This window comes from Parasteatoda tepidariorum, chromosome 7 (assembly GCF_043381705.1).
Source record: "Parasteatoda tepidariorum isolate YZ-2023 chromosome 7, CAS_Ptep_4.0, whole genome shotgun sequence".
NCBI lineage: Eukaryota > Metazoa > Arthropoda > Arachnida > Araneae > Theridiidae > Parasteatoda > Parasteatoda tepidariorum.
Window position 1 is genome coordinate 13,498,057 of NC_092210.1, and position 25,743 is coordinate 13,523,799.

The 25,743-nt window shown below is 29.7% G+C and overlaps 1 protein-coding gene across 1 annotated transcript in view; it reads right to left on the reverse strand.

The window, feature by feature from the left end:
• LOC107457341 (sodium/potassium/calcium exchanger 2-like) overlaps positions 1-25,743 on the reverse strand; it is an 88,754-nt gene that overhangs the window by 34,073 nt on the left and 28,938 nt on the right. The window contains exon 2 of the mRNA XM_043042568.2: positions 18,621-19,680. Within this exon, the coding sequence (XP_042898502.1) occupies positions 18,621-19,472 (852 nt within the window). The 5' untranslated portion in view covers positions 19,473-19,680. The remainder of the gene's footprint in view (positions 1-18,620; positions 19,681-25,743) is intronic.

The window sequence follows — 25,743 nt, forward strand, 5'->3', positions numbered from 1 at the left end:
TGTAAAGGGTACGATTAATCGATATTACATATTTTTAGTTCCTTTTTTTGTAAGAAAATGTCGAAAGAATAAAATATTTTTCTTCATTGAAAGTTTCCTTCGCGAAAATTTTTCGTAATTTATATTTTTTATTGATATCTCTTAATTTGTTTTTGAAATTCGTGATAATAAAGGAATGATGTGTTTTAACATTAAATCAATATTTCAGTCAAATAATATGCTTGAACAAACATCCCTGATAGAAGTGTAGAGTTGATTTTAATGTCAGGAACAACATTTATCACAGTGCTCAATAAGGTTCATTAATTATTAGCAAGTAAACCATGCAAGCTTGAAACAATGTTAAGTTAAATAATACTATTATAGGCCCTCTAAGGTTCACATTAAGCTTGCATAAAAATTCTTTTACGTCGAGATTGAATTTTTCTTTACAAATAAAAACCAGAAAAACGCTTTGAAATCAAGGATGAATCATTTTTTTTTTTTTTGCAAATCAAGAGCAAGAAGCGAATCAAGGTTTATTTAGGATTTTATGATCATTAGCGTTTATCAGCACTGGCATTTTTAAACTTTCTTTTTCCTTTTTAAAATGAAGGTTGGTCTTATCATTAAGTTTTAATAGAAACAAAATGTTGCATTTAAGAGCCTAGATAAAGCTAGAATAAAAGAAAAAAGCAAAAACAAGGATAAAAGCTATAAAATGAGATTATTATTATTATTTTTTTAAAAATTTTTTTCACTCTTTTATATTGATCTATAAACTAACAAGCTTGGGTACTAACACTTCTATTGAGTTTTGTAAAAAAAGGATTAAATAGTCAACTGTTTTTGACAACCACATAAAAAGGAAAAATACATCGTTTACTGTAAGGTTGTCTGCTACTTGTGATGTGATGGGTAGTAGTTATTTTCTCTCATATACTCTATTTTATTATAAGATAATTTATAATAGGTTATTATTCACATCCTATTTTTATCATAAATATGATAATGAGCATATGATGACCTAAATATGAATTATCCTGGCATAAGTATGCATCATGATGACTTAAATACTCATCGTTATGACGTTAGTATGCTTCATGTATGATGGCATCATCATGCATAATGGCATAATTATGTACCATGATGAAATAAAAGTATCAAGATAACATATGCATGAATCATGGTGATTTAAGTATGCTTGGGAAATTCACTCTGAAATGTATCATTGTTTAAATTGTAAATAATTTATCGATTACCTGCTTTTCGAACAATCTTGTCAAGTATCATCATAATTATTTTATAAATAATGCAAATAATCTTGTTTGAACACAAACTTACTCAAAATACATTAAAATCTTAACAAATTAAAACATTCATTTCTGATATAGCTTTTTATAGACGTAATGCAGTTTGATTCATTATTAAAAAACGGTCCGGTTCCATAAAAATCTTCAAAATCTGTCACCATCCGTAAAAACGTTCCCCCCCCCCAATAGAATAACTGAAATGACTATAAATCGAATGATTTATGACATAAAAGTTTAAAAGTCAAAGTTATGTATTCAAAAATTGCAATATATTTATTTCTTACGACAAATTATTTGTTTTCATGACAAAAAACTCATTCATTTTTATTTCAAGTAACACACAAATATCTTACCCTTTCCCTGAATATAGGGCAGACAACATCGAGCTTAACACTTACATAACAAATATTAACATAAATAAGCGTTTTAAACTACAGCACAAACTACCAGTATCAACTTCAAAATTTATTCAACAACAATGTTTCGAGAAATGTTGCCAGATTTATTTCATGCAAATTTTATATCTGCAATATGAATACACTTTAGTACATAAATCTAATATACACTCTCAAATTTTGTAAATATATGTCGCCTCAACTGGATATTTATTAATATGTAATTCACAAACTAACTAATCCTTGAAAACAAATACTTACAAGTATTGGGAAAAATTCTTTCTAAAATAAAATGTTTCACAAATATATCACAGCCTAATTCTTCTCGTCACAAACAATAATTATACGTCACGATTGCTATATATTTTACAGATCAAAAGTTTTTCCAATAAAAATACCTGTTCTTTTAAAAATTGTTATTTTTGTTGATGAGAAGTAACGACACCCATTCTTTGGTTATCATTTTGCATTCATTATTATGTGAAAAGAGAACATGCAAAAGTATCAGTCACAGTTACAATAAATCAATACCTGTTACCAATAAAGACTGAGAAAGTTGCGTGTCGTAAACATTAAATGAATAGGAAGTAGTGTCTTTTTTCTTTGATGTTTATGTGAATAGGAATCACGTAATTGACTTTATTCATATATTCTTATCGTTATTCAGTTTATTTGCGTAAGATTCTATTTTTTCTGTTTGTTTGCAGTGTTATTTATTGCCTCATATATTAAATTGATAATAAGTCTTTGACTATACAGAAACAATGTCAATGTCTAGGTAATAAATAAGAAATTTTGATCGTAGTCAATAAGTAGAAAAAAAATTGAAAGTATATAGACATTAATTTGCCCAAAATTTATTGATTTTTCATTAAAAAAAACAGTTATAATATTGGGCGAAATTATAATAATTAAAAAGGCGAAAATAAGTAAGCAATCCTTTTTTAAATTTGAGAAGAAGAAAAATTATTTAAGGAAAAAAAGTTTTTTATTTTTTATTTTGCATAAATAATCGAATAAAGCAGTGTTTTCCAAACTTATGACTTCTGTGTACCCTTTCTAAATTTTTCGTAACGCTGTGTACCACTAATGAAAAAATGAAAGTATATTTTACTATAAAAAATTGCACGAAAGTAAAAAATCACAACTGGCTGATGTTGACACCATTAATTATTTACTGTTAACTATGCAAAAAATAGTCAATAAAAAAATACGTATTCTTAAATTTTCATGGATAGCTTTGTTTTTAGACGCCCGGTGGCTGAGCTGTAGTGCTTCGCGCTATCGTGCCACAGGTCCTTGGTTCGATCCTCGGGCCGGACAAGGTTCACTCAGCCTTTCATCCCTTCAGTAGGTCGATAAATGAGTACCAAGCATGCTTGGGAACTAAACACTGGGGGTTCTGCGTTCGGCTGACCACCTGACCGGAACATCTGCTCCTGCACCCCAGAGCCCAAAGTCAAGAAAACTGAGATGGGCACAGTAGGCCTTGGCCCTCTATGGGCTGTCGCGCCACTGAGTTTAGTTTTTTTTTAGCTTTGTTTTCAAATAAAATTTTTTGAAATTTTCGTTTGTTGCAAGATATCATCTCCCATAAGAACGCGTACCCCCTCTAAACTGTTCCCGTACCCCTGGGGGTACGCGTACCACACTTTGGGAAACACTGGAATAAAGTATTGAAGAACAAATATTCTTCTTTTTTCCCGTCGATTATGTGAAGAATCACGTAACTAATTGTATTTAATTATCGTCTTGTCGTTATTCATTTTATTTCGTGTCATTCAATTTTTCGTAGTAACATATTATTTATACCTATATGCATTTAAGTAAAAATATATATAACCAACTATAGATGAAAAATTTCAAGGTAAAGTGACAAATTTTGATTGTAGCCAATATATACTAAAAACAATACTAAAAATAATAAATATACTAAAATTAATACTAAAACACAATGGAAAATACATCTAAATTAATTTATCCCAAATTGATTAATTTTTCAGACTATGGTGTTTAGAAAAAGGATAGAAGAAAAATGAAAGATAAACAAATGAATGAACAAAAAAAATTATTGACAAACAAAAGAAAATATTGTAAGGCAGAATTTGAATTATTTTGTTATGCTTAAAGATACGTGATAAATTTTGATTGTAGTTAATAACTAAGGAGAAAAAATGAAAATATATTTAAAATAACTTATCCAAAATTGATTAATTTTTCAGACCATGGTGTTTGGAAAAGAGATAAAAGAAAAATTAAAAATAAATAAATGAATGAACAAAAACATTATTGACAAACCAAAGTAAAATTATTGTAAGTTGAATTTTAATTATTTTGTTATGCTTAACAAAATACGTGATAAATTTTGATTGCAGTCAATAAATAATGAAAAAATGTAAAACTTATATCTAAAATAATTTATCCAAAATTGATTGATTTTTCAGCCAATGGTGTTTAGAAGAAGGGTAAAATAAAAATAAAAATAAATGAATGAATAAACAAAAAAGTTATTGTTCGGCAGAACAGATAATAGTCAGTAAAATAAGAATTATTTTGTTATACTTAGCAGGAAATGTGATAGATTTTGAGTGGTCAATAAATGTTGAAAACAAAATTGAAAATATATCTAAAATAATTTATCCAAAACTGATTAATTTTTTAGACAATAGTTAAAGGAAAAATAAAAATAAATGAATGAATAAAGAAGAAAATTATTAATGAACAGAAATAGATAATCGGGTGTAAAATTTGAATTATTTTGTTATGTTTAGTTTGTTTGTTATGTTTAAAACTTATCACATGTGTTAAATTTTGATCGCATATGAAAATGGAAAAAAATTGAAAATGTCTAAAATAATTAATTCGAAATTGATTAATATTTAGGACGATAGTGTTTAGAAAAGGGTAAAGGAAAAATGAAAATTAAATAAGTGAATAAACAAAAAAATTTCGATAAACAAAAAGAATATTAATAATTATGAGTAAAATTAGAATTATTTTGTTATGCTTAGCAAGACATGTGATGAGTGTTGATAATAGTCAATAAACCATGAGAAAAAGTGAAAATGTATCTAAAATAATTTATCCAAAATTAATTAATTTTTCAGCCAGTGGTGCTCAGAAAAAGAGTAAAGGAAAAGCAAAACAAACGAATGAATAAACGAAAAAGTTATTGATAAACAGAAAAAGATAATTGTGAGTAGAATAGGATTTTTTATGCTTAGTAAGACATGTGGGTTAATTAATGCTGAGCAACAGTCGAATTTTAATATCACGATTTATCATCTCACAATGTCTATTTTTACATTTTTCTAAAAATCAATTCATTTATATTGCATTAGTTTTACATTGTATTATATTTTTATAACCAAACCGAAGAAAAAAATTTTTTAAACATTTTTATAATTATAAATTTAAAAGAATCATTAAGTAATAATAAAAATTTAATAATAGATTTCCTGAATGTGTAAGCTCCCTCTAGACATATTGCTATTTATCACTATATTATTGTATTCAACAATTATTGTTCTCAGTAGTTATTGCGGTATTATTGTATTCGATAAATATAGTTGAGGGCAATGATCACATCATGATCTTTTTTTAATATTTGCCGTTGTTCTGTAATGCCGTTGGCATCAATTCCCACTGGTGACTTCAGGCCCATAACATTTGACAGATGGGCACCTTTCAAGTTACGACAATGCTAATCGTATTGTTAATGTCATATCATTTATACATAAATTCTGCTGCACTAACCTCTATGACTTCTTAGTCAATATTTGGCAACTACTTTTTCTAATGCTAAATGTAGTCGAAACTTCACCATGTATAATATAAGTACTATGCAGTAATAATTATATTTATAATAGAATGTAGATACTTACAACGTAGGAAGCACAAAAGTAAAATAATGACCCTGAATAACTTTCGATCTAATGATCAGGTTTTTAGCACTAGGACTCAATCTTAATGGTTAGAGGGAGAGATCTCTAATATGCAAATTAGTTAGTGCAGACAATATTTTAGGTCACGAAATCAGACACGTAAACGTACTTTCTCTGAATAAACGTACCCTTTTTTCAACGGATTACGATTTTTGACCACTCAAAATATAGGGATTAGCTGCGATCTCGGACATACGGTCCTAATAGTCAGGAGAGATGTCGAAAGTTTAGTTAACCGTTCTGCCAGTGAAAAAACGTATTTTAACTTGCAGTCTTCTCCGCATAGCAAAACCAATTTTTCCATGTACTTCGATAGAGAAATAGTGTATAGGGGAGAAACGTTCTCCCAATTTTGCCCTTTTGCCAATCCGCTAGAGGAATGAAAAGCCAGATATTTAATATTCGATTTCTCAAGAGCTGTTCGACTGATTTCGTTCATATTTTGAATTTTGCCATTTAAAATAATGCGACTAACAAATTTCCTCCTTGACGAACTCATATAACAGAGAAATTTAAACAAAATATTCAGAAAAATGCATCATTATAAAAATTGCACAAAAGCACATACGTGAGCAATGTATACAGTTGTATTTAAGACACAAAAAAAAATCGCAACTTTCGTCCATAAATACTTCATGCATTTCGTGCAAGGCGACATTCATGTGAAAGTTTAAATAAAATTAAAAACCAAAAGCGTACTTTCAGGTATAAATCTTTGGTATAAAATATCGAAATTCACGACACGTATTTCATCTACGTGTCAGGATTGTGCGATACTTATGTGTAGTAACAAAAGTTTCATATCACGTAAATAGGTAGATTTCTTCCGCCTTTAAGAGTGTGAATCAGGGACACGTTTCTTTAGACAAGCATTTTATGATTTGATAGATATACAAAGTTGGCAGCAAGAATATAGTTTTCATTTTATGAAGACGGAAGGATATATTTTTATATTTTTCTAAAACATAGGGGAGTGGTTCCTTACATAATCCTCCCGTAAAATTAAGATAAGAACATAACAATTATTATGATGTTCCGTATTAGTATAGTTAATGTACGTATCTATGGGAAATAAAAACAGCCTGTATTTTTATAAGAAGCAGGGGAATGGTTCCTTACATAATCCTCATATAAAATTAAGAAAAGAACATAACAATTATTATGATGATCCGTATTAGTATAAATAATGTACGTATATATAGGGAATAAAAACAACTAATATTGCTAGAATCGTCAATTTTTTATTGTTTTATAGGCTTGGGTATATTTTTAGATGTGACAACTAACAACCTTGTTCAAAAGGTTACTTTAGCATGTATAGAGGGTACCAAGAAAAAGAGGCAGACATAGTAGAGGCAAATCTCAAGACATTAAAAGTCATTCGTTGGTGGAACATAGCTTCAGATCAGTTCCGTTGTAGTAAGCTTATTGAGATGACTGGTGTCTATAAAGAGCTGTAGGGCAGATGAAGATGAAGAATGCACAGTGCACAAAAAGAAATGGACCCCCTGAATTACAAAAAATTATAAATCTTAACTAAAATTTATATTTTCCATGGAGTTATCTTTGGATAAACGATTTTTATAGTTGTATGCAAAACATTTTCAATTCACTTAAAAATTTCTCCAGATATGACGAAATACGCAAAAAGTAAAATTAACATTGAGGGGTACGAACGTTGGATCGTTCTCCTGACCAAACTATGGAAACCATATTTCCCAGATTGTGGCTACCTCTTATATTTTGGGGGTTAGAAATCCGAATCCGTTGGGAAGAAAGGTAAGTTTATTTAGAGCAAGTGCATTTTTGAGTCTGATTTCGTAATTTAAAATATCGTCTGAGCTAATCAATTAGCATTTTTGTGTCACCCCCTCAAGCCATTAAAATTGAGTACTAAAGCATGAAGATCCGATCATTAGATCAAAAGTTATTCAGGGTGGACCATTTTTTATTTCGCGCTATGAACAAACGGCCGGATTTAGTTATAGGAGATCATTGACCAGATCTGAAAACTTTAAAAGCAAAGAAACGTTATCTCGAAAATAAATAAAAATGTTAACAAAATTGTGAAATTTATGAAAGGTGACCTAATAGGAGAAAGTAACAAGATTGTACCAAAACATAATAGATATGCAAACATTAATTATTACAACCATGGTTCACGATTACATGTATACAATTTTATGACAAAAAATGATGTTTCATTTCATCAAAATATACTAAGTAACTAACTGAAAATCTCAACCAAGAAATGTACCGCGCCCGCACTACAACCAAAAGAAGGCTTTTGATTTTTCACAGTCATCTTCACGCAGCTTTTACGTGTTTTATAGATAGTTTCATAGATTATTTTCTTGGATGGATATGTCACTGTGAATAACCGAAATTAGTTGCTGTTGACTTCCACTGGTGAATGTTGACAATCATATAGCCGCTTTGCTAAATGTCCGAAATATATACTAGGTCTAGTTAAGTGCCACTGTTCGGTATACATTTGTCCGGTATGCCCTGCATCAATGGCTTTTCAAGGTTCAGTGCCACTGCCCGGTATGTTCTACATCAATGTTTTTTAAGGTCAAGTGCCACTGGCAAGTTTGCTGTTAACCGCTACTCCGAATACTGATGTTTCTCCTAGGCTATCCTCAGCAGTTATTAAAATATAGAATAAATATAATAATATCAACGAATAAATTAATATCAAATTAGATATAACAAAGACATTCAATAGAGCAACTATGAGGTGATTGTTGACATTCAAAGGGAGAAAGTCGACATTCTCTTGATTTTGTTCATTCACGGTAACATATACACTATCTCTTTCTGCTACAATAGAAGCGTCACATATTAGAGAACTATTGTCAATTAGGTACCTTTTTCCATGTATACTGGGTGAGACTGAACAAGACGGAAAAACTTAACTGGGTGACAGAATGCATGTACGCGAGCAATATTCGTCATAGAATATATGATCACATTTAAATAAAGAATTAACACCAGAATGGATAAAGATGCTTCAGAAAACTTTTTATTCACTGGAATATGATCAATATAGAAATCGCTCAAAAGAAAAACAATGTAAAAGATGTACGCGATTGATGCTTAAAAAAATTGCTCAAAAGATCTTCCGCCAGCTGCAATGCAGGCTTCCCGCCTGTGACGTAATTAGAACCGTTCATTTGTGACAACAGCAAGTAATTTCTTTGATCATTTCTTCGAGCAATTCTTTGTACATCATTTACCTTCGTTTTCTTTCGAGCAATTTCTATATCAATCATATTCCAGTGAATAAAAAGCCTTTATCTTTTCCTATTCTTGCGATAATTTTTTAAATGCGACAGTAGAAAACGACCCTTTAGCATCTTACTGCTTGTGTTCTGATCATACATTCTATAAAGAATATTGTTCGTGTACATACGTCCTATCACCCAGTAAAACTCTGCGTCTTGTTCAGCTCACCCTGTATAGTTAAGCTGCGCAGGCTTTGTATTAAAATTTTTTTTCCTATTACAAATTTTATGGAGAACTACTTTTTATTGTAGCTACTTCTTTTTAAAAAAATGGCACTTAAAACCTTCAAATTTCTTTACCTCTTTGCATGACATGTGAGAGCAAAGAAAAAGAGAACCCCCAGGAAAAAAGTTTCATAAATAAATAAATAAATAAATAAATAAAAAGTAAATAAATAAAAATTAAAATGTTTCCTAAAAAGTGATCTTTGAGCTACATTTCAATGAAATTTAAACGTAACTAATCTTAATATATTATTTTCAACATGATTATTTTAGAGTAATTTTAAATAAGTATTTCTTGAATATTCATCGACAATTATTCAGTTTGCTTTATTTTTTATTGCTTTTTTTTTAAAAAATTTTTCCTTCAGAAAACCATAACGTTAGACAAATCTTTAATGAAGTGTTTATAATTTTTTTCTATAAAACAAAGCGAATGAGAGCAAAACTAGAATATTATTGTCGAATTTTAATTCATGGTTTTCTGCGCGGTACCTCCACATTTTATTGTATTTCTCGTAAGGTACTTTTATTTGTTGTTTTTAATTTGCAGTTTTCTTCATTTTATTGTAATTTAAATGCAGTTTTTTTTTGCATCGTATTCAATCAGTTTTCAACTATGAAACTTTCTGATTTTCTATTACTTCGATCTAGGGCTCCACATTTAAGTTCACACTTAATTGTTATTTTAGTACAGTTTTCAGCACTGTACATGGGCTTCAAATTTTCTATGGCTTATTACGTTTTATTTACTTTCTGAATGATTTTTTACATTAAGTCTATACAATTTACTAATAATCCTGCACAATTTTTCACATTTTATTTTCACAATTAATTGCGATTCTAGTACGGCTTTCTGCATTACGCTTAAACTTCCCTCACAGTTTTTTAAATTTCTCTTTCACGTTTTATTGTACTTTCCATTAAACTGATAATGTACCGTTTTCTAGATACTTTATCAGTAATAGGTTTCATGTTTAGTGCCACGTCATCAACAGGAAAATTGATCTCTAAAACCAATTTATACGAATTTTAATTATGCGATGCATTAACAAAAATATCGATAGTTTGCTATTATATCACAATGTTTTTCCAATTTAACTAATTTATAATATTTTTACATAGGTTAATATTTTCGTTACCCAAATAAAATTTGTTATATCTTACAATAATATCGTATTCATTAATTATCCTAACTCATAATATTTATGAAAATATCTGACTTTTTGATATTACATGTTATCGAAAAGAATAGCGATATTTTGCTAGTCGATATTTGTTGTACTTGATGCACCCATGCATAATCGGTCACCAGTTTGAACCAAAATCTGGAGTTATTCTTATATGTCACCGAAATTAGATTCATAGTCCCTATATTTCGTTGCGTCTTCTATTTTAGCGTATTTCCTTAATAGTTTGCATTGTACCTTCATACTTTTTGTACTTTCCGCATGGCTTATTGTGCGGATAAAAAATTGTTACAACTGGTTACTATTACTTTTTTTCAAGTGTAACCAAAATAACGATAAATTGGTCTTGAAACAGTAGGACAATACATTAGATTACGTTTAAAATTAATTTCAAAAATTAAACACCTATGATACTATCTCCCTTTTTTGGTTTAAATGTTATCGAAAAGAATAGCTGTATTTTGTAATTCGATATTTATTGTTGTATTTGATATACCCATTTATAGTATCAGTCACCGGTATAAACCAGAATCTGGAGTTATTCTTGTGTGGTACCGGACTTAGATTCATAGTGACTATATATCGTTATTTCTTCATATTATACCGCATTTCCTTAACAGTTTGCATTGTACCTTTATACTTTTTGTACTTTTCACACGGTTCATGGAGCAGAGAAAAAAGTGTTACAACCGGTTACCCTTACTTTTTTTAAATGTAAACAGAAAGTCCATAAAATTGTCGTGAAAGAGTAAGGTAACTCATTTGAAAACGTTTAAAATTAATTACAAAAATTAAAATTACAGTAAATGCAACATATTGTTTCTCAAAAAGATAAGACGATTTCCTCAATAAATACAATAAGTTTTTTAAAAATGTTTCTCCCTCTAGATTAACTTTTTCCAAATCCAACTATCTTGAAAAATATACGGAATATATGTTTTTTGAGTCGTGCATTTCAGTTTGCGTTTTATATTTGACCTAAAGGTTTCCAACGCAACAGACCTTCACCCAAAAAAAAAGAAAGAAAAATGAAACACAGTGACATAATTCTGCATTTCAAATTTAGGGTTTCCTTAGAGACAAATATTGAAACATAATTTCCATCTAATAGGATTCTAAAGAAAATGAATCTCCCTAAATCTGAAAATAATGAATTTGGCTTCTCGTAATTCAAAGTAGGTTATTTATGCGGCTGAAATAACCTTGCATAAACCCTTTTTCTAAATTATAGCGACAACATTAGTCTATTTTTTTCCATTTTGTAAAATCTTTCTAAATTATGCTAAATACTTGCCTTACTTTCGTTATTTTCTATCATTATATTTCAAAACTGGAAGTAATAATCATAATCGAAACTAAGTTGCTAAAAAAATAATATTTTTTATGATTACATATAGTGAAGTAAAAATAGGTTTAAATAACATGGAGAAAAACTTTTGGTAAAATTATAGTAGTGATACTTTTGGGCAAAATGCGTCATTACCATACACTGGAAATTTTGGTTTTCAAAATTATAATTCTGATTACCAAATATTTAGTAAAAAATGCAAAACTGAAAAGTAAATTAAAAGTAATCATGGCCTTATCTAAGATATCTTAAAATAATTACCAAATTTTATTATATTTAGTAAATTTTATCCTCATTACAAAACCTTACCTTATTATATATTTTACCAAATTCATTACCAAAGCGCTTCGGTAAAAAATAACATGTTTTTTAACATTCCCATAAAGCTAGAAATACTGTAAATTTTACTATATTCTGGTAGTTCTGACTATACTTTTTTCTCAGTGCAGGAAATGCAATTGGAAATCCTAAGTTCTATCAAACATAAACTTATTATAATAGTGAGAGAGAGAAAAGCACGCCAATACACAACTTGGGAGCCAACACTTACAAAATTAGGTAATAAGTTGAGCTATCAATTGTATGATTTTGTCTATTTTTAAGAAGTACTATTTTTAGTTCAGTGTGTGTAATTTGAAAAGACAATTTTTACAGTAGAGGTTAATTTAAAACCTCATAGAAAAGTTAAATTTCATGACACCTTATGATTGATATCTGAACTTTTCCGAAGTGAAACACATTTGCATTATTATAATTAGCAAGCTCCAAATTAGTATTTTAAACTATTTGAAATAAGTCAACAATTTCGGTACAGATTTCTGTAAGTTTTCCTGCTTATACTTTGTCAATATCTTATCCGATATAAAATATAAAAATACCCTTTTCCAATTCCGTTGGCAATTTTAAACTCATTGTGAAAATCACGTTACGTAACACCTTGTGATTGCTTACTTTGGTTTTGGAAAACGTAACGTATGTGTACAGGCAACATCGGTTTTGGGAATTGCGATTTTAAACTTCAAATATTACATCGGATTATACTTAGGAGATGACAGTACGACTTGGGATATTTATATTAAGAAAAACGACTGCTAAAATATAGTAAAATTTATCGTGGTTCTACCTCTATGAGAACACCAAAAATTTCGGATATTTTTATCGAAGCGCTTTGGTAATGACATTGGTAAAATTTCTCGATATACTTTCAATTAATTATCATTAGGCATACAACACGCGTATTTGCGGGGCTAGTATGGACGTATCCATACTGAACTATTATATTTTTAATGGAAGAATGAATTGGTTTACATATTTGACGTAACGGCCGGACTGTGTAGGGATCTGGAAACTGGAATCGTATCAGAAAGGATTCTGGGTTCAAATCCAGGACAGGACATGGATGTTCTTTCATTCTCTGTGCTATCTGTGGAAGCAACGTTTGCCAACTTAATTTGGTGCCCCTGAAAGAGTAGCCAACAAATCTGTCCTAATACACCCACCTCAATCGACGAATGTAAGCCCAGGTGGGCATTGGAAAAAATATATATTTGACTTTATTTTCTAAATTAGAATGATTTTGAAGAAATTTGTACCTTTACAATCAGTGGTGTTAATATCAAGTAAAACACTTACCATGAAATTTTTATACTAATTCATTTTTTCAAGGTTTTAAGAAAATTAAATTAAATGAATTAGTATAAAAATTTTATAAAGTTGGTTCAAAGAATATAATTCTGATTCAATATAGATAAATTAAATAAAAAATTTTGACATATCTTTTGAACTAAAACAGAATATAAGCGAACGATACCGTCTCTCCTTAGGGAACTATTGTTAAGCCATGCACTTAAGGCGTTGTCCATTTGGATCAGTTCATCAAGTATAAATAATGGTTATTCAACTTACAGTTGACTTTGTGCTTTCAAATAAATCAATTAGAATAATGTGTCAAATTTATTGATTTGCTATTGAAATGTCTTTCTTAACATAGTGAAATGCCCTATTACAAATTAGTATTTTAACTAAAATATGCAAATGCGTATTCTCCATTAAGGCATAGATTGAAATCTATTTTATTTGTCTTTCGATATACCTCACTGAGCTGTAATAAATGATTATTTAATTAGTTAACAAACTTGACCACACTTGGTCTATAGCTTGTTCACACCCCGTGTAGTGTGAACAAAAACAGCCTTTTTTTAAAAAGAGAAAGAAAAAAAAGAAATTTAATATGCAAGAGCTAAACAACTTTGTAATTCTAGATATAAACCAAAAGAGAGCTAATCTTTCAAATTACTTTTAAAAAATAATTCGTAGGTAAATAATTATATTAAATATTATTTTTTGACAAATTTGTAAAAAAGGTCCATACTAGACCCTTTCACCCTTAAAACATATAAAAAAATTTCTTTGACTTTAAGAAAATTTTAATGTCCAATGTTCCTTACGCAATATTGTTTAGATCATTTTTGCTCGTTAAAAAATTGTCTAGACTCATTTGGTAGTAAAAATATGCAAAGAATGCGTTGACACATAATTTAAACTTATTCTAAGAAAACAATCTTTTCGTAAGGAATGCCAGCCTGCGTTGCTAACCAGGACTTTAGTACTAAGGATCGCAATTATTTTTTGGTAGTTCATATGATTAAGCATGTTATAGGAAATCTGATCTTTGTGAATAAGAGAAAACGCTAATTAGAAAAGAATTTTAAGTAATAATTAATTTAAAAATATTCGGATATTTTATAAATGACACCAATTTTTACTTTTGATTCATTTGTGATGATTAAAATAAAACAAACCATCACAGTGAATCATTATAATGAACTCCCTTTACTTAATGAATCAATCAATGATAAACTAACTGAATAGATGTTTGAAGGAATCAATCAATGATAAACTAACTGAATTGATGTTTAAATGAATCAATCAAAGATAAACTATCTGAACTGATGTTTGAATGAATCAATCAAAGATAAACAAACTGAATTAATGTTTAAATGAATTAATCAAAGATAAACTAACTAAATTGATGTTTGAATGAATCAATCAATGACAAGCTAGCTGAATTGATGTTTGGATGAATCAATCAAAGATGAATAAGTTAAAAGGATGGTTAAATAAACCACCCGATGTTGAAAAAATTAGCTGATGATTGAATTAATGAGTATCAGTTTATTTAAAAAGTTAAGTCAATAGTATTAACTTTGTTTGATCTTATTTAATTTATCAGAGTTTTGTTTCTTAGTGCACCAAAATAGAAATATCAAAGTAATCAGAGGTAACGATTGATCGAAAAAATCATAATGTTTTTTTAATTTGTTTTTTCTCGTAAAAATTTATCTATTAAGTGCTCGTTTTTTTTCTTCTTGAATCAGAAAAACATAGCAAGCTAAATAAATAAAAAGCGGAACTAAAAATCATAATGCTTTATTTTTTTAGCTTGTTTTATATCACCTAATCTATTAAGCGTTCGTTTCTTACAGAATCATAAAAGAAATATCAGGAAATTCAAAGAAAATGCAAAATCTAAACCAAAGTTGTGAGTTTATTTTTTCAAAAAATTGTTTTATCCCACTTATTCCATTACGTGTAATTTTCTTATTGAATTAGAGAAGTAACAACTAGTTATCCAGAGAAAATGTAGAATTGAAACCATAATAACCTTTTTTAATTGTTTTATCTCACTTAATCTATTACGTGTTAATTTCTTATTGAATTAGAGAAGTAACAACCAGTTATCCAGAGAAAATGCAGAATTGAAACCATAAAAACATTTTTAATTGTTTTAACTCATTTTATCTATTAAGTGTTCGTTTCAGATAGAATCAGGAAAGAAATAGCAAGAAAGTCATGGAAAATGTGGAATCTAAACCAAAATTATGAGTTTATTTTTTTCCAAAAATTGCTTTATCTCACTCAATCTATTAAGTGTTAGTTTATTATTGAAAAAGAAAAGAAACAACGTGTTATCCAGAGAAAATGCAAAATTGAAACCATAATAACTTTTTTTAATTGTTTTATCTCACATAATCTATTAAATGTTCGTTTCTGATTGAATTAATAAAAAAATAACGAGCTAATCAGAGAAATTGTGAAACAAAAACTGCAGTATTATATATTTTTTAATATATATTATCTCCTTTAATCCATTAAGTGTTCGTTTCTTATTAAATAAGAAAAGAAACAACTAGCTAATGAGAGAACCATTGGATTTGGATTGGAAGTACCATTGGATAAGAGAACCATTGGAACTGATTGATCTGATGACTGAACAGATTAAACTGATAATAATCAGAATTGTCTTATACAATAATGTTTTTATGTAAAACGTAGAAAATTAAATTTAAATATGAAGAGCAAAATTGTTCAGAAGCTCAACTATCTACAGTTATTCTTTAAGTTAAAAAGAATTTAAACAAAATCAATCAGAAAATGTCATTTATTTAAAAATTTTATTTTATTATGTAAACAATCTAGAGCTAATTTTGGTCTGAAAATAAAACAAAGTAATTATTTTTTCTTTCAACATAAATGTTTTGCAGAAATCTCATTTGAAGCACGAATGCAAACATGTTTAATATTTTTTATTCTAGAACTTAAAAGGAATGATAAAAGTTTAAAATTATTTTCTGCCTCGAAAAACAGGATACCGAGGTACGTAAAAATAATTCTTAAAAAGTAACTATTTCTTCCCCTTACATAATTACTCGGAAAAGTTAGAAAAATAATCTGCAAACTGAAAAAGTACCATTTATCTAAGAAACTTAACTCAAATATTTAATCTCAATGTTTCGAAAGAGTGTGAAAAAGAAAAAAGAAGTTCGAGATACTATCTTCAGGTCATTAAATTTATGGTCGGTAGTTTTACCTAACTCGAAAGAAGTTATCGATACACATTTTAGAGAAAACGAGACAAAAAAAAAGAAGAAAAAAAGAAGAATATGAGGTGGAATGTTTATTTTAATCATTATTTCTGGGTGACTAGTTCAGCTTGTTCTCTAAGAGGAGAATAAGATAAAAAGTGTATAGTTTCCTTTAGATGTAGGCTATGCCTGGTTTTTCTTAAAAGTTATTAATGTTAATTGCGCGTTACAGTCAATTTTGTGAAAGAAATTTATAAAAGGGGATGTTAAATTTGATAGAAAAGATTTATATGTGGCAAGACTTTCAAGATTTTCTTTACTTATTTTAAGCCCTTTTTGTTTAAGAATCAATTAAATAGAAGATGGGTTAAATTTTTATCGAGTATTTTATCAATTGATTATCTCTAAATTGCACACGTTACTAGCAATGAAAAAAGGTCGGCATTCTATTAAGTACCTAAGTCTTTTATAGAATACAGAATGCCTCACGTTTTGGGATAAGTATGTAATCTAGGAATTTATATTTACTTTACCTAGACATTTTACAATATGTACTCGTATTATTTACATATAATGTACAGTGGTATGCCACTGATGGTACCATTTGGTGCCAGTAATTTACCCCTTGCTTCCAGTAATGTGTACTAATGTACCACTTGGTGCCGGAAATTTACCTCTTGCTACCAGTAATGCGTACTAATGTACCACTTGGTATCCGGATACATGTTATGTACCCGGGGCATGTTATGTAAGTGGTATGGATTCGGAGAGTTTCGAGGTATGCGCTACTATGATACTGGTAATTTTTTCACATCAAAGATAGCTTGCACACGCCTGATAAGAGTATCCACTAGATTTTGATAGGTGGCCATTGGAAATGAATTCCAAGCGTTCATTAAAGCTTAAGTTCTGACAGTAAGGATGGTCTATTTGTCTGGCTATGTAATTTGCTTTATAATTTACTACAAAATGCTCTATGAGAGTTAGTTCAGGACTTTGAGAACGCCCAGTGCAGTTTTTGATCACTCATATCATCAAATTATGGTGTTTGTACAATAATAAGTGAAATCAAGCAATTATTCTTCTCGAAGAGAAAGGGAGTTTCACCGAAATATTGCCTTGGAGTTTGAAGAGCAACATTGCCTAGAATGTTCATTACTAATGCTTAATAAGCAAACAATGCTTGAAGTTTCACGGAAAAAGGGTTAAATAACTATTTAACTAATTGTTATTTTACCATATTTGAACAATACAGTCAATTAACCATAAATAAGAGAGCAAACAGATTGTTAACTGTGAGAAAAACCGTTAATTAACTGCTTTCACCTAATACGGATAAATAACCAGAATTTTATAGCAACCAACTAGGCCCGCCACTTAGAAACTACTATGAAGCCACTTAGCTCCTTGCAGCCGGGTACAAGTTTTAACCAAAAGAGTTAATCTGTCTGTTTCATGACTAAGATAAAGTTACAAGAGTTGATAAAGTTACAAAAGTTGACTAAGATAAAGTTGTGTCATGACTAAGATAAAGTCATAATAAAGTTACACTTTGGAGTAGTTTTACATTTCGTAAGTTAGCTGTGTTTCATATGAAATATTCAGTTTGGTCTGGCTCAGATAATATTTTTTATTCCTCGATTGAGTTTGCCTTATAATTTCTCTAATTTTATGTTCACTGAAATATACATTTTTCCCAAGACCAACCAATCTGAAAAAAAGACTTATATATTTTAAAAAAATTATAATTTTTCACGCCATATATTATTTGCTTTTTTGTGAAAAGCAACTAAATCTATAACTCAAAATACCAATACTTGCTTAGAATTGTATAGACAAAACACCGCTTAATATTTTGGTACAAAATAAAATGAAATTACCATTATCATAAAAATGTAAAAACCAATAGAAGAGGAAATTATTTTTTTAGTAGAGTAAAATAAAAATTAATAATAAATTAAGATGTTAATAGATGAAAACATTCTATCAGGTAGAATTTCAGTATCAGATAATAAATTTTAAGTAAATAAAGATAATGTTTTCAATGAATGAAGGAAAAAAACAAGCAAGTACTTACATGTGGCATCAGCTTATCAGCGCTACCAACGCGCGTTACTTTATTGCGGTTAAGCAACTTCTTGATGAATTTCTCACAATGTTCATTAAATTTCATGAAAGTGACATAACAAATGTAGCAGCTCAACAGCACAAGGGCCTCCCACCATAAGATGACATTATCTTGGAAGAATGTCATGAGTAGGATGAGAATTATGGCATAGAAAGTGACATCGCGGAAGAGAGGCCACCAGGTCAGTTCCAGTACAGTTTTACTGAATATGGCACACATAGAAATGACAAAGAGGATGTTGAAGACTGCAGAACCAACGATGGTGCCTATTCCAACGTCATCGTAACTGATGAAGACACCAATAATGCTAGTGAATAGTTCCGGAGCACTCCCTCCGGCGGCCATGAAAGTAGCTCCAGCTACGTCCTCGGATATTCCAGCCTTTTCTGTAATCACATCTAAAGAAGGAACAAAGAATTCGTCGCAAACAATGGCCAAGGCGACGAACATATAGACTAAACCAAGACAATGAAATAGTACAGCACCATTTTTTCGTTGCTCCAGAGTGAAGAGATCTTCAGGAAATTGGGCAGTTTTGTTTTCATCAGCTTTTTCAGATAAAAGATGCCTGTCGAAGTTTGGTATGGGAGGCGTTGTCCTATCGGGACAGGGTCTAAAAGGTAGTCTTGAAAGTACAGATCCTATTAAGGTAATTTGGCCCATTGAAAAGTAACCGATGACGAAAAGCGTTGAGAGGAGTACTAAAGCTGGATTTCTCCATCGTTGTTTGTAGAAACGTTTTAAAGTTGGCTTCTTTTTCAACATGGTCGCCAACTGGTTTTGCTTCAAGTAGTAAGCCATTTCGTCTAACACTTAATGAGAGAGACAGGAATGTGCAATTAATTTCTAGTTGTCATTTCATCACAAGTAACACATGCTCTGTGCCAAAATAAAACTCACGACGAATAGGAAATATCTAAGCTCTATATATTTGAGAGGCAAAACTGTTGAATATTTGAGGCATTGTGGTCTTAGCATTGTACGTTTCACACTATTTCTGCTAAACAATCTGTAAAGAAAATAAAAATTCATAAGCAAATAATTGATTAACTAATTGGATAAGTTATTAATTAGAAACAAAGAATTTTTAAAGATTTGATGTTTATTTCTTGTTTTATTTTACCATCATTATCATTTCTCTCTATATAACTGCAATAATAATTCTATAGTTATCGAAACATATTTTCATTAATTATTTGTAAATACTTTGCTCACTAAATCCAATTATGATTTGGTTATAAGAGAATTGCTATTTAAGAAAATAAATCTAAATATAATACGTTTGTTTCTAAAACATATTGCTTTTAATTGGTTAATTGTACTGAATAAGTCCAATTGATTTCTGCAAATTGAACTATTTAAAATGATTTAATAAAAAAGTTTAAAAGGCAAAATAGGGTTGATTTAATTAAATTGATGGAATGAATTAATTGATTGAATTGATTAACTGAATTAATATATTGAATGGATTAATTAAATTGCTTAAATTGGTTATTAATTGAATGGATTAATTGAATTAATTAATATAATTTATTAATTCAATTGTTTAACATTATTGATTAAATTAATTAATTAAATTGAATGTACTAATTAAATTAATTGAATAATTAAATCATTGGATAAGTTGATCATTGAATGCTTGTTTGTTTTGAGTTGTTTCCTAATTATGATATTATGTTTGTGATATGAAATTCTTGAAATTTCTTTTCTCAAGCGCAACTAACTAGCGTAAATTGTAGCGCAATATTGCCAGTAAGTGAGTATCTTCTGAAACAAGCTGCAAGTTTTTGATCAAACAATGTATCCGTGTGATATTTGATTAATCAGAGAATTAAAATAAACAAAGAGAATTTGTAAAAGAAGTAATTTGAATAATTGCAATAATTTATTTGCAATAATTTAAATATTATGCCCTTGTCGTAAATAGTTTCGAGCTTCAACAACGTGAAATTCGATACAATTTTTTTTGAAAATAATCTTGAAAAGATTTATGAATTCTCAAAATTCGAGAAAAATTTTATTCTACTGTACTATTGAATTCGTGATAGATAAAATTAGTCAAATAATTGAAAAAAATGTCAAATAATGAAACAAATACTTGAAAAGATTAAATTTCGTTTTTATAGTTTAGATAAATTTATTTAATCATTTTCTTTTATTCATTAAAATCGGAACTACTTATTATCTTTCAAGAAGTCATTCTCATATAATGTTCGAAACTATCAAAAATAGCCACTTTTAAAATAAATTGCAAGCATTTTATGGGGTTTTGAAATACTTTAGACGTTGCAATTATTCTGATACATTAAAACATTTTCATTGTAAAAGTAATATCGTGCATGCCATACAATAGCAGTAGGTGACGATTATATTCTTCAAAATATAGGCCAATGAATGTTTTAAATGAACTCTGTTTCTTTAACGTTCAATTTCTCAGTCTGGAATGTCTCCAGGCATTTAAAGCCTCGCTTCTAATTAGTGAACACTTCATTGTACGATTTTTCTTCAACGACTATTTCTTGCGAAGGTATTCATTACCAAATCAGCCTTGCCAAATGTACGTTTAACTCATATACGCACTTTATCCTCCCGCTCAATTTCCTTCGCTAAGAGAGATTGAATCTCATGGGGTCCAAGGGCGTATCCTCTAACAAAAATTAAAAGAAAAAGTTCTACAACCATCGCATGGCAAAAAGAAGTAATTCATTTAACACTCTGCATATAGCCACGAGGCAGCAATTTTTTCCCCTGCAAAGTGTTCAACGTAAAATCTTTGGCCAAATCCCTGAGGTCAGCGTTTATTTGAAATGCAATGAGGAAATAGACGTAATAATAGTTACTGGAATAGCCATTAATTACATTGATTCCACGAAGTCCTTTAAGAAAGGACATTGATGAAGGGCTACAGACGTTATTAAAGGAGAAAGTTAAAACGCAGATGTTATTGTATTTCGCTGAGCAATGAATGGATCGATGGTTTAATGTCTTCGAATCGAAATATGTCTTAATGAGGAAATTAATCACAGGAATTATGAATGAAATAATGAATGGTGAAAACATCTCTCGAATAATGAATGATATTTGCCATTCCCATTGGAAAATGCAATTTATTTTGAATACTAAATCGAGTTTTGTTACGTTGCTTTTCATAGAAATAACTTAATGATTTCATAAAAATAACTTTTTATAACTTATTTTGAACCGTATCTTGCGTTCTAAACGCAGCAGTTTAAATGCTGGGTTGTTAAAAAGATAGACCCAATTTAATTAATTGGTATTCAATAGAGTATAAATTGGGCATGAGTAATTTACAAACAAATGAAAAGGCAACTATTCAAAGGTTTTTCATAGGTTATAAATGTTTAAGATGCCCTCCCCTTCTCTTGGTTAATATCTAAGACGTAGTAAAACCCGTCCCACACGTGAAACTGCATAACTTGATAGTGACAATCTTGTGTTACTGAGTTCTCCGCAGCAGGGACCGGTTTTGTAAGTCAGCTGGAGTTATGAGACTAAACTAAACAGTATCCTTAACATAGCCTCACCCTCACAAGAAAAAGTCAAGGGGTGTGAGATCAGGAAATATCGAAGCACTCGGACAGTTGAAACACAATGAGAAGGACGCAGAAAACCGTTTGCTACATAATTGATAACTGACGGTGAAACGAAGAACCTTCCTCTGACGACACAAACCAACCAAACTGTCACCAACCAAGGTGGTGACAAAAACAGTGAACCCCTTCTTTTATTAGCATGTAAAATGTTCATATACAATATATATTTCGTGAAATATTAATTAACTAGTCGCCTATATCGACCTGTCATCATCATCAAAATTTATGTGGGTGCCTAAGGCCGTTATATATCGACAAGTTTGATAACTTTTCAATATTATCTTGTGCAACTTATACAATTTAATGGTACCCAAGCCCTGCCAGAACTGTATTTAAGTACTCAGATTCCTCAACTCTTATTCCGATCCGAAGACCTTAATTAGTCTTAAAAAATGTATTAACAGCAGTTTTCATCGTCTAGCTGTTATCCGCGATTTAGTTCTTGGATTTCGATTTTAATTATTCTCAAGAAATGCCAGCGGTATTGTTAAATTCTTTATAATAATTTATAAAATCTGCCCGACAGACATTAAATCACTCAAACCAGCGTAATTTTATAACCGTCGTTGAACAGCCTACCCAATTTTTTGGGTTTACGATTACTAATGTTTAACTCCGTAGCCTTGTAATTTTTAATCTAATCCAGAAGCCAAGGGAACTCCTGGATCAAGTATTGGGAGACATTTGATTTCATGGAGGGCTTTTTGATGCAAATAACCGGCATTTACGTTACAAGGAGAAGAAAGCCAAGAAAATCTCCCATGGTTAGCCTGACAGCAAGGGGATTTTAACCCATGATCCGTCAACCACTGAGGATATTTTACTTCAGCACTGTGGTCGGTACAAGCCGGATGCGCAATTCGTATCGACCTGCTGTCGTGGGGATTCGAATCCGGCTCACTGCATTGGAAGGTGAATGCTCTATCTCCTGAGACATCACGGCTGAAACCAATGTAATTATAAGTTTTGGACATTTCAGCCTGGAAAGGCCCTACTCCTGGCAGCAAAAGTATTAAAACTATTTCTATATCTGTCGTGAGATAGGATAGAAAACTCATGCTCATCCCAATTTTGCTCCATTTCGGGCTGTACAACTTCCTCTAGCATTGAGCCACAACTTGAGTATTGTATAATCCGTTCCCATCAACTGGCATGATAATAAGCGGTAGACATAGCCCTGTTTATGTTTAAAATTTCTACAGTCATTTTAGAAAGGATTAAAAGCAAAAATAAATTATTATTTCTTAACTAAGCTCTTTTTTCTATAAAAAAGAACATAACTATTCTAAATTTATGCCAACAACATACCAACAATTTGTTGAGTTGCCAATATCTTGTTATGTGCCTTCATGCAGGATTTTTTTATGCAAATAACCCGCATTTGCGTTACATGGGGAGGAAAGCCAAGAAAGCCTCCCATGGTTAGCCTCACGGCAAGGGGACTTTGCCAACAGTTGGCATAATCAAAATCACCAATATACCATTACTTTGTTGAGTTTGCCAACATCTTGTAATTTGAGCTGCCGACAATTGCTTTAACAACTCTAAATATTTACAAGGATACCAACTTGCTCTCTTTTTAGGAACATTTTAATAAATTTGTAGCAAATTAAATACAATAGCTTGTAGAATAAAAATAATTACGCCCACTCTTTGTAAGAGAAACCACGAGATAATTGCAATTAAGTTGAATTTAATATGATACTTCGAATATTTGGTATGTAGTGGTGGAAAAAATTAATTACTTAAAAGGAAAAATACTAAACTAAAAAGAACTTAAATTTCGTCACCACTAGATAATATTTTTTACAAAACGGAGCAAGTTGGCATCTCTGTATATACTGACCGCTATTCAACACTACTTAAATTATTACTGAAGACAATCCTAATTTATGAATGGTATTTATATAGTGTTGCCAATAGAGAATTACTCTACCTTATGGTGCCACGGATGAGAAATATGGAATAAATGGAATTTAAATGGGTTCATCTCTTTGTATTACGTTTTTCTTTTGTATACGGCACCATATTTATATGAAACAAGCTTGAACTTTATATTCTACAATAAACTGTAAAACTTTACATGCAGCCACAAGACAGAATTTTTTTCCTATAAAGTTATCAATATAAAATATTTGATCAAATCACTGAGGTCAACGTTTATTCAAAGTACAATGAGAAAATGGATGCAATAATGGTTATTGGGATAGCCATTAATTACACTGATTCCATGGATTCCATTTAAGAAGGGACATTGATGAAAGATAACGAACGTTATTAAACTGGAAAGTTAAATCGCAGATGTTATTGAAATCATTCAGCAATAAATGGATCGGAGGTTAAATGTCTTGAAATCGAAATGCATCTTAATGATGCAATGAATGAGATTAATTATTGAAAGTATTTAAATACTGAGTGAAGAAAATATACATAGAATAATGAGGTTGGTTGTCTACTCTCAAAGGAAAATTAAACTTATTTTGAATATATTTGAATCGCAAATCTAAGTTCAGTTTCAGTGCTAAAATCAATAAATTTGAAATGCAGACTGTGCTATTTTAATGGTAACGAGTAACATATTTCATTGGTTCAACAAAAATATGGTATATGAAATATTGAATAATAATCCAGTATAAAATCGAATCACCATTTTATAAAACGAAATCTTACATCTTTTATATTGTATCATAAAACGAGGATTCGATTTTATGTTGCACTTATTGTTGGGTTAGGTTCTATAATCAAAAAATATTTTATTATGGATATTTTATTATTTTTTTTTAATTACAACTAGCGTTTCACATATAGTACCTAAGATATTTTCTACAAAATGTTATATATATATATAAAACATTAATTGTTTTTCATACAGTACTCATCATTAGAAAAAGTTTCGAATTAAACTTCTCTTATTACAAAAATTATGCAGATTTCTTAGGTATTAAAAAAAATTTTTTTCATAAAAAAAGAATATTTTCATTACAATTTTGAAAATTATGCTGAACTATTCTAAACATTTTAAACAATTTTGTTTCATTTGCAAATTTTTATTCAGTATTAGTAATAAAAATAGCTGTAACATGCATAATTTAGTCATTTCCTAATCCAATTACGAGTGATAAATGTTATTGATTCTTCTGAGGTATTTAATAAAATTATTTATTAGAAAACAAAGGGCAGGTAAGAACTTAAACATTGCTTTGTCGACTAATAATGTCTTCCTAAAGAAGTTTTTTAAAGCTATATATATATATATATATATATATATATATATATATATATAGTCATGTATNTAAAAATATATATTGAAAAGCCGAAAAGCAAAAAAAAATTCAAAGATATAATCTTTTCATCAGCTCACATGATTATGTCTGCAAAAAGGAGATCTTTCCAATATTGTATCAATATAAAGCAAAATATATCAATACAATAGTGTAAGAAGCACTCGGAAAATTCGA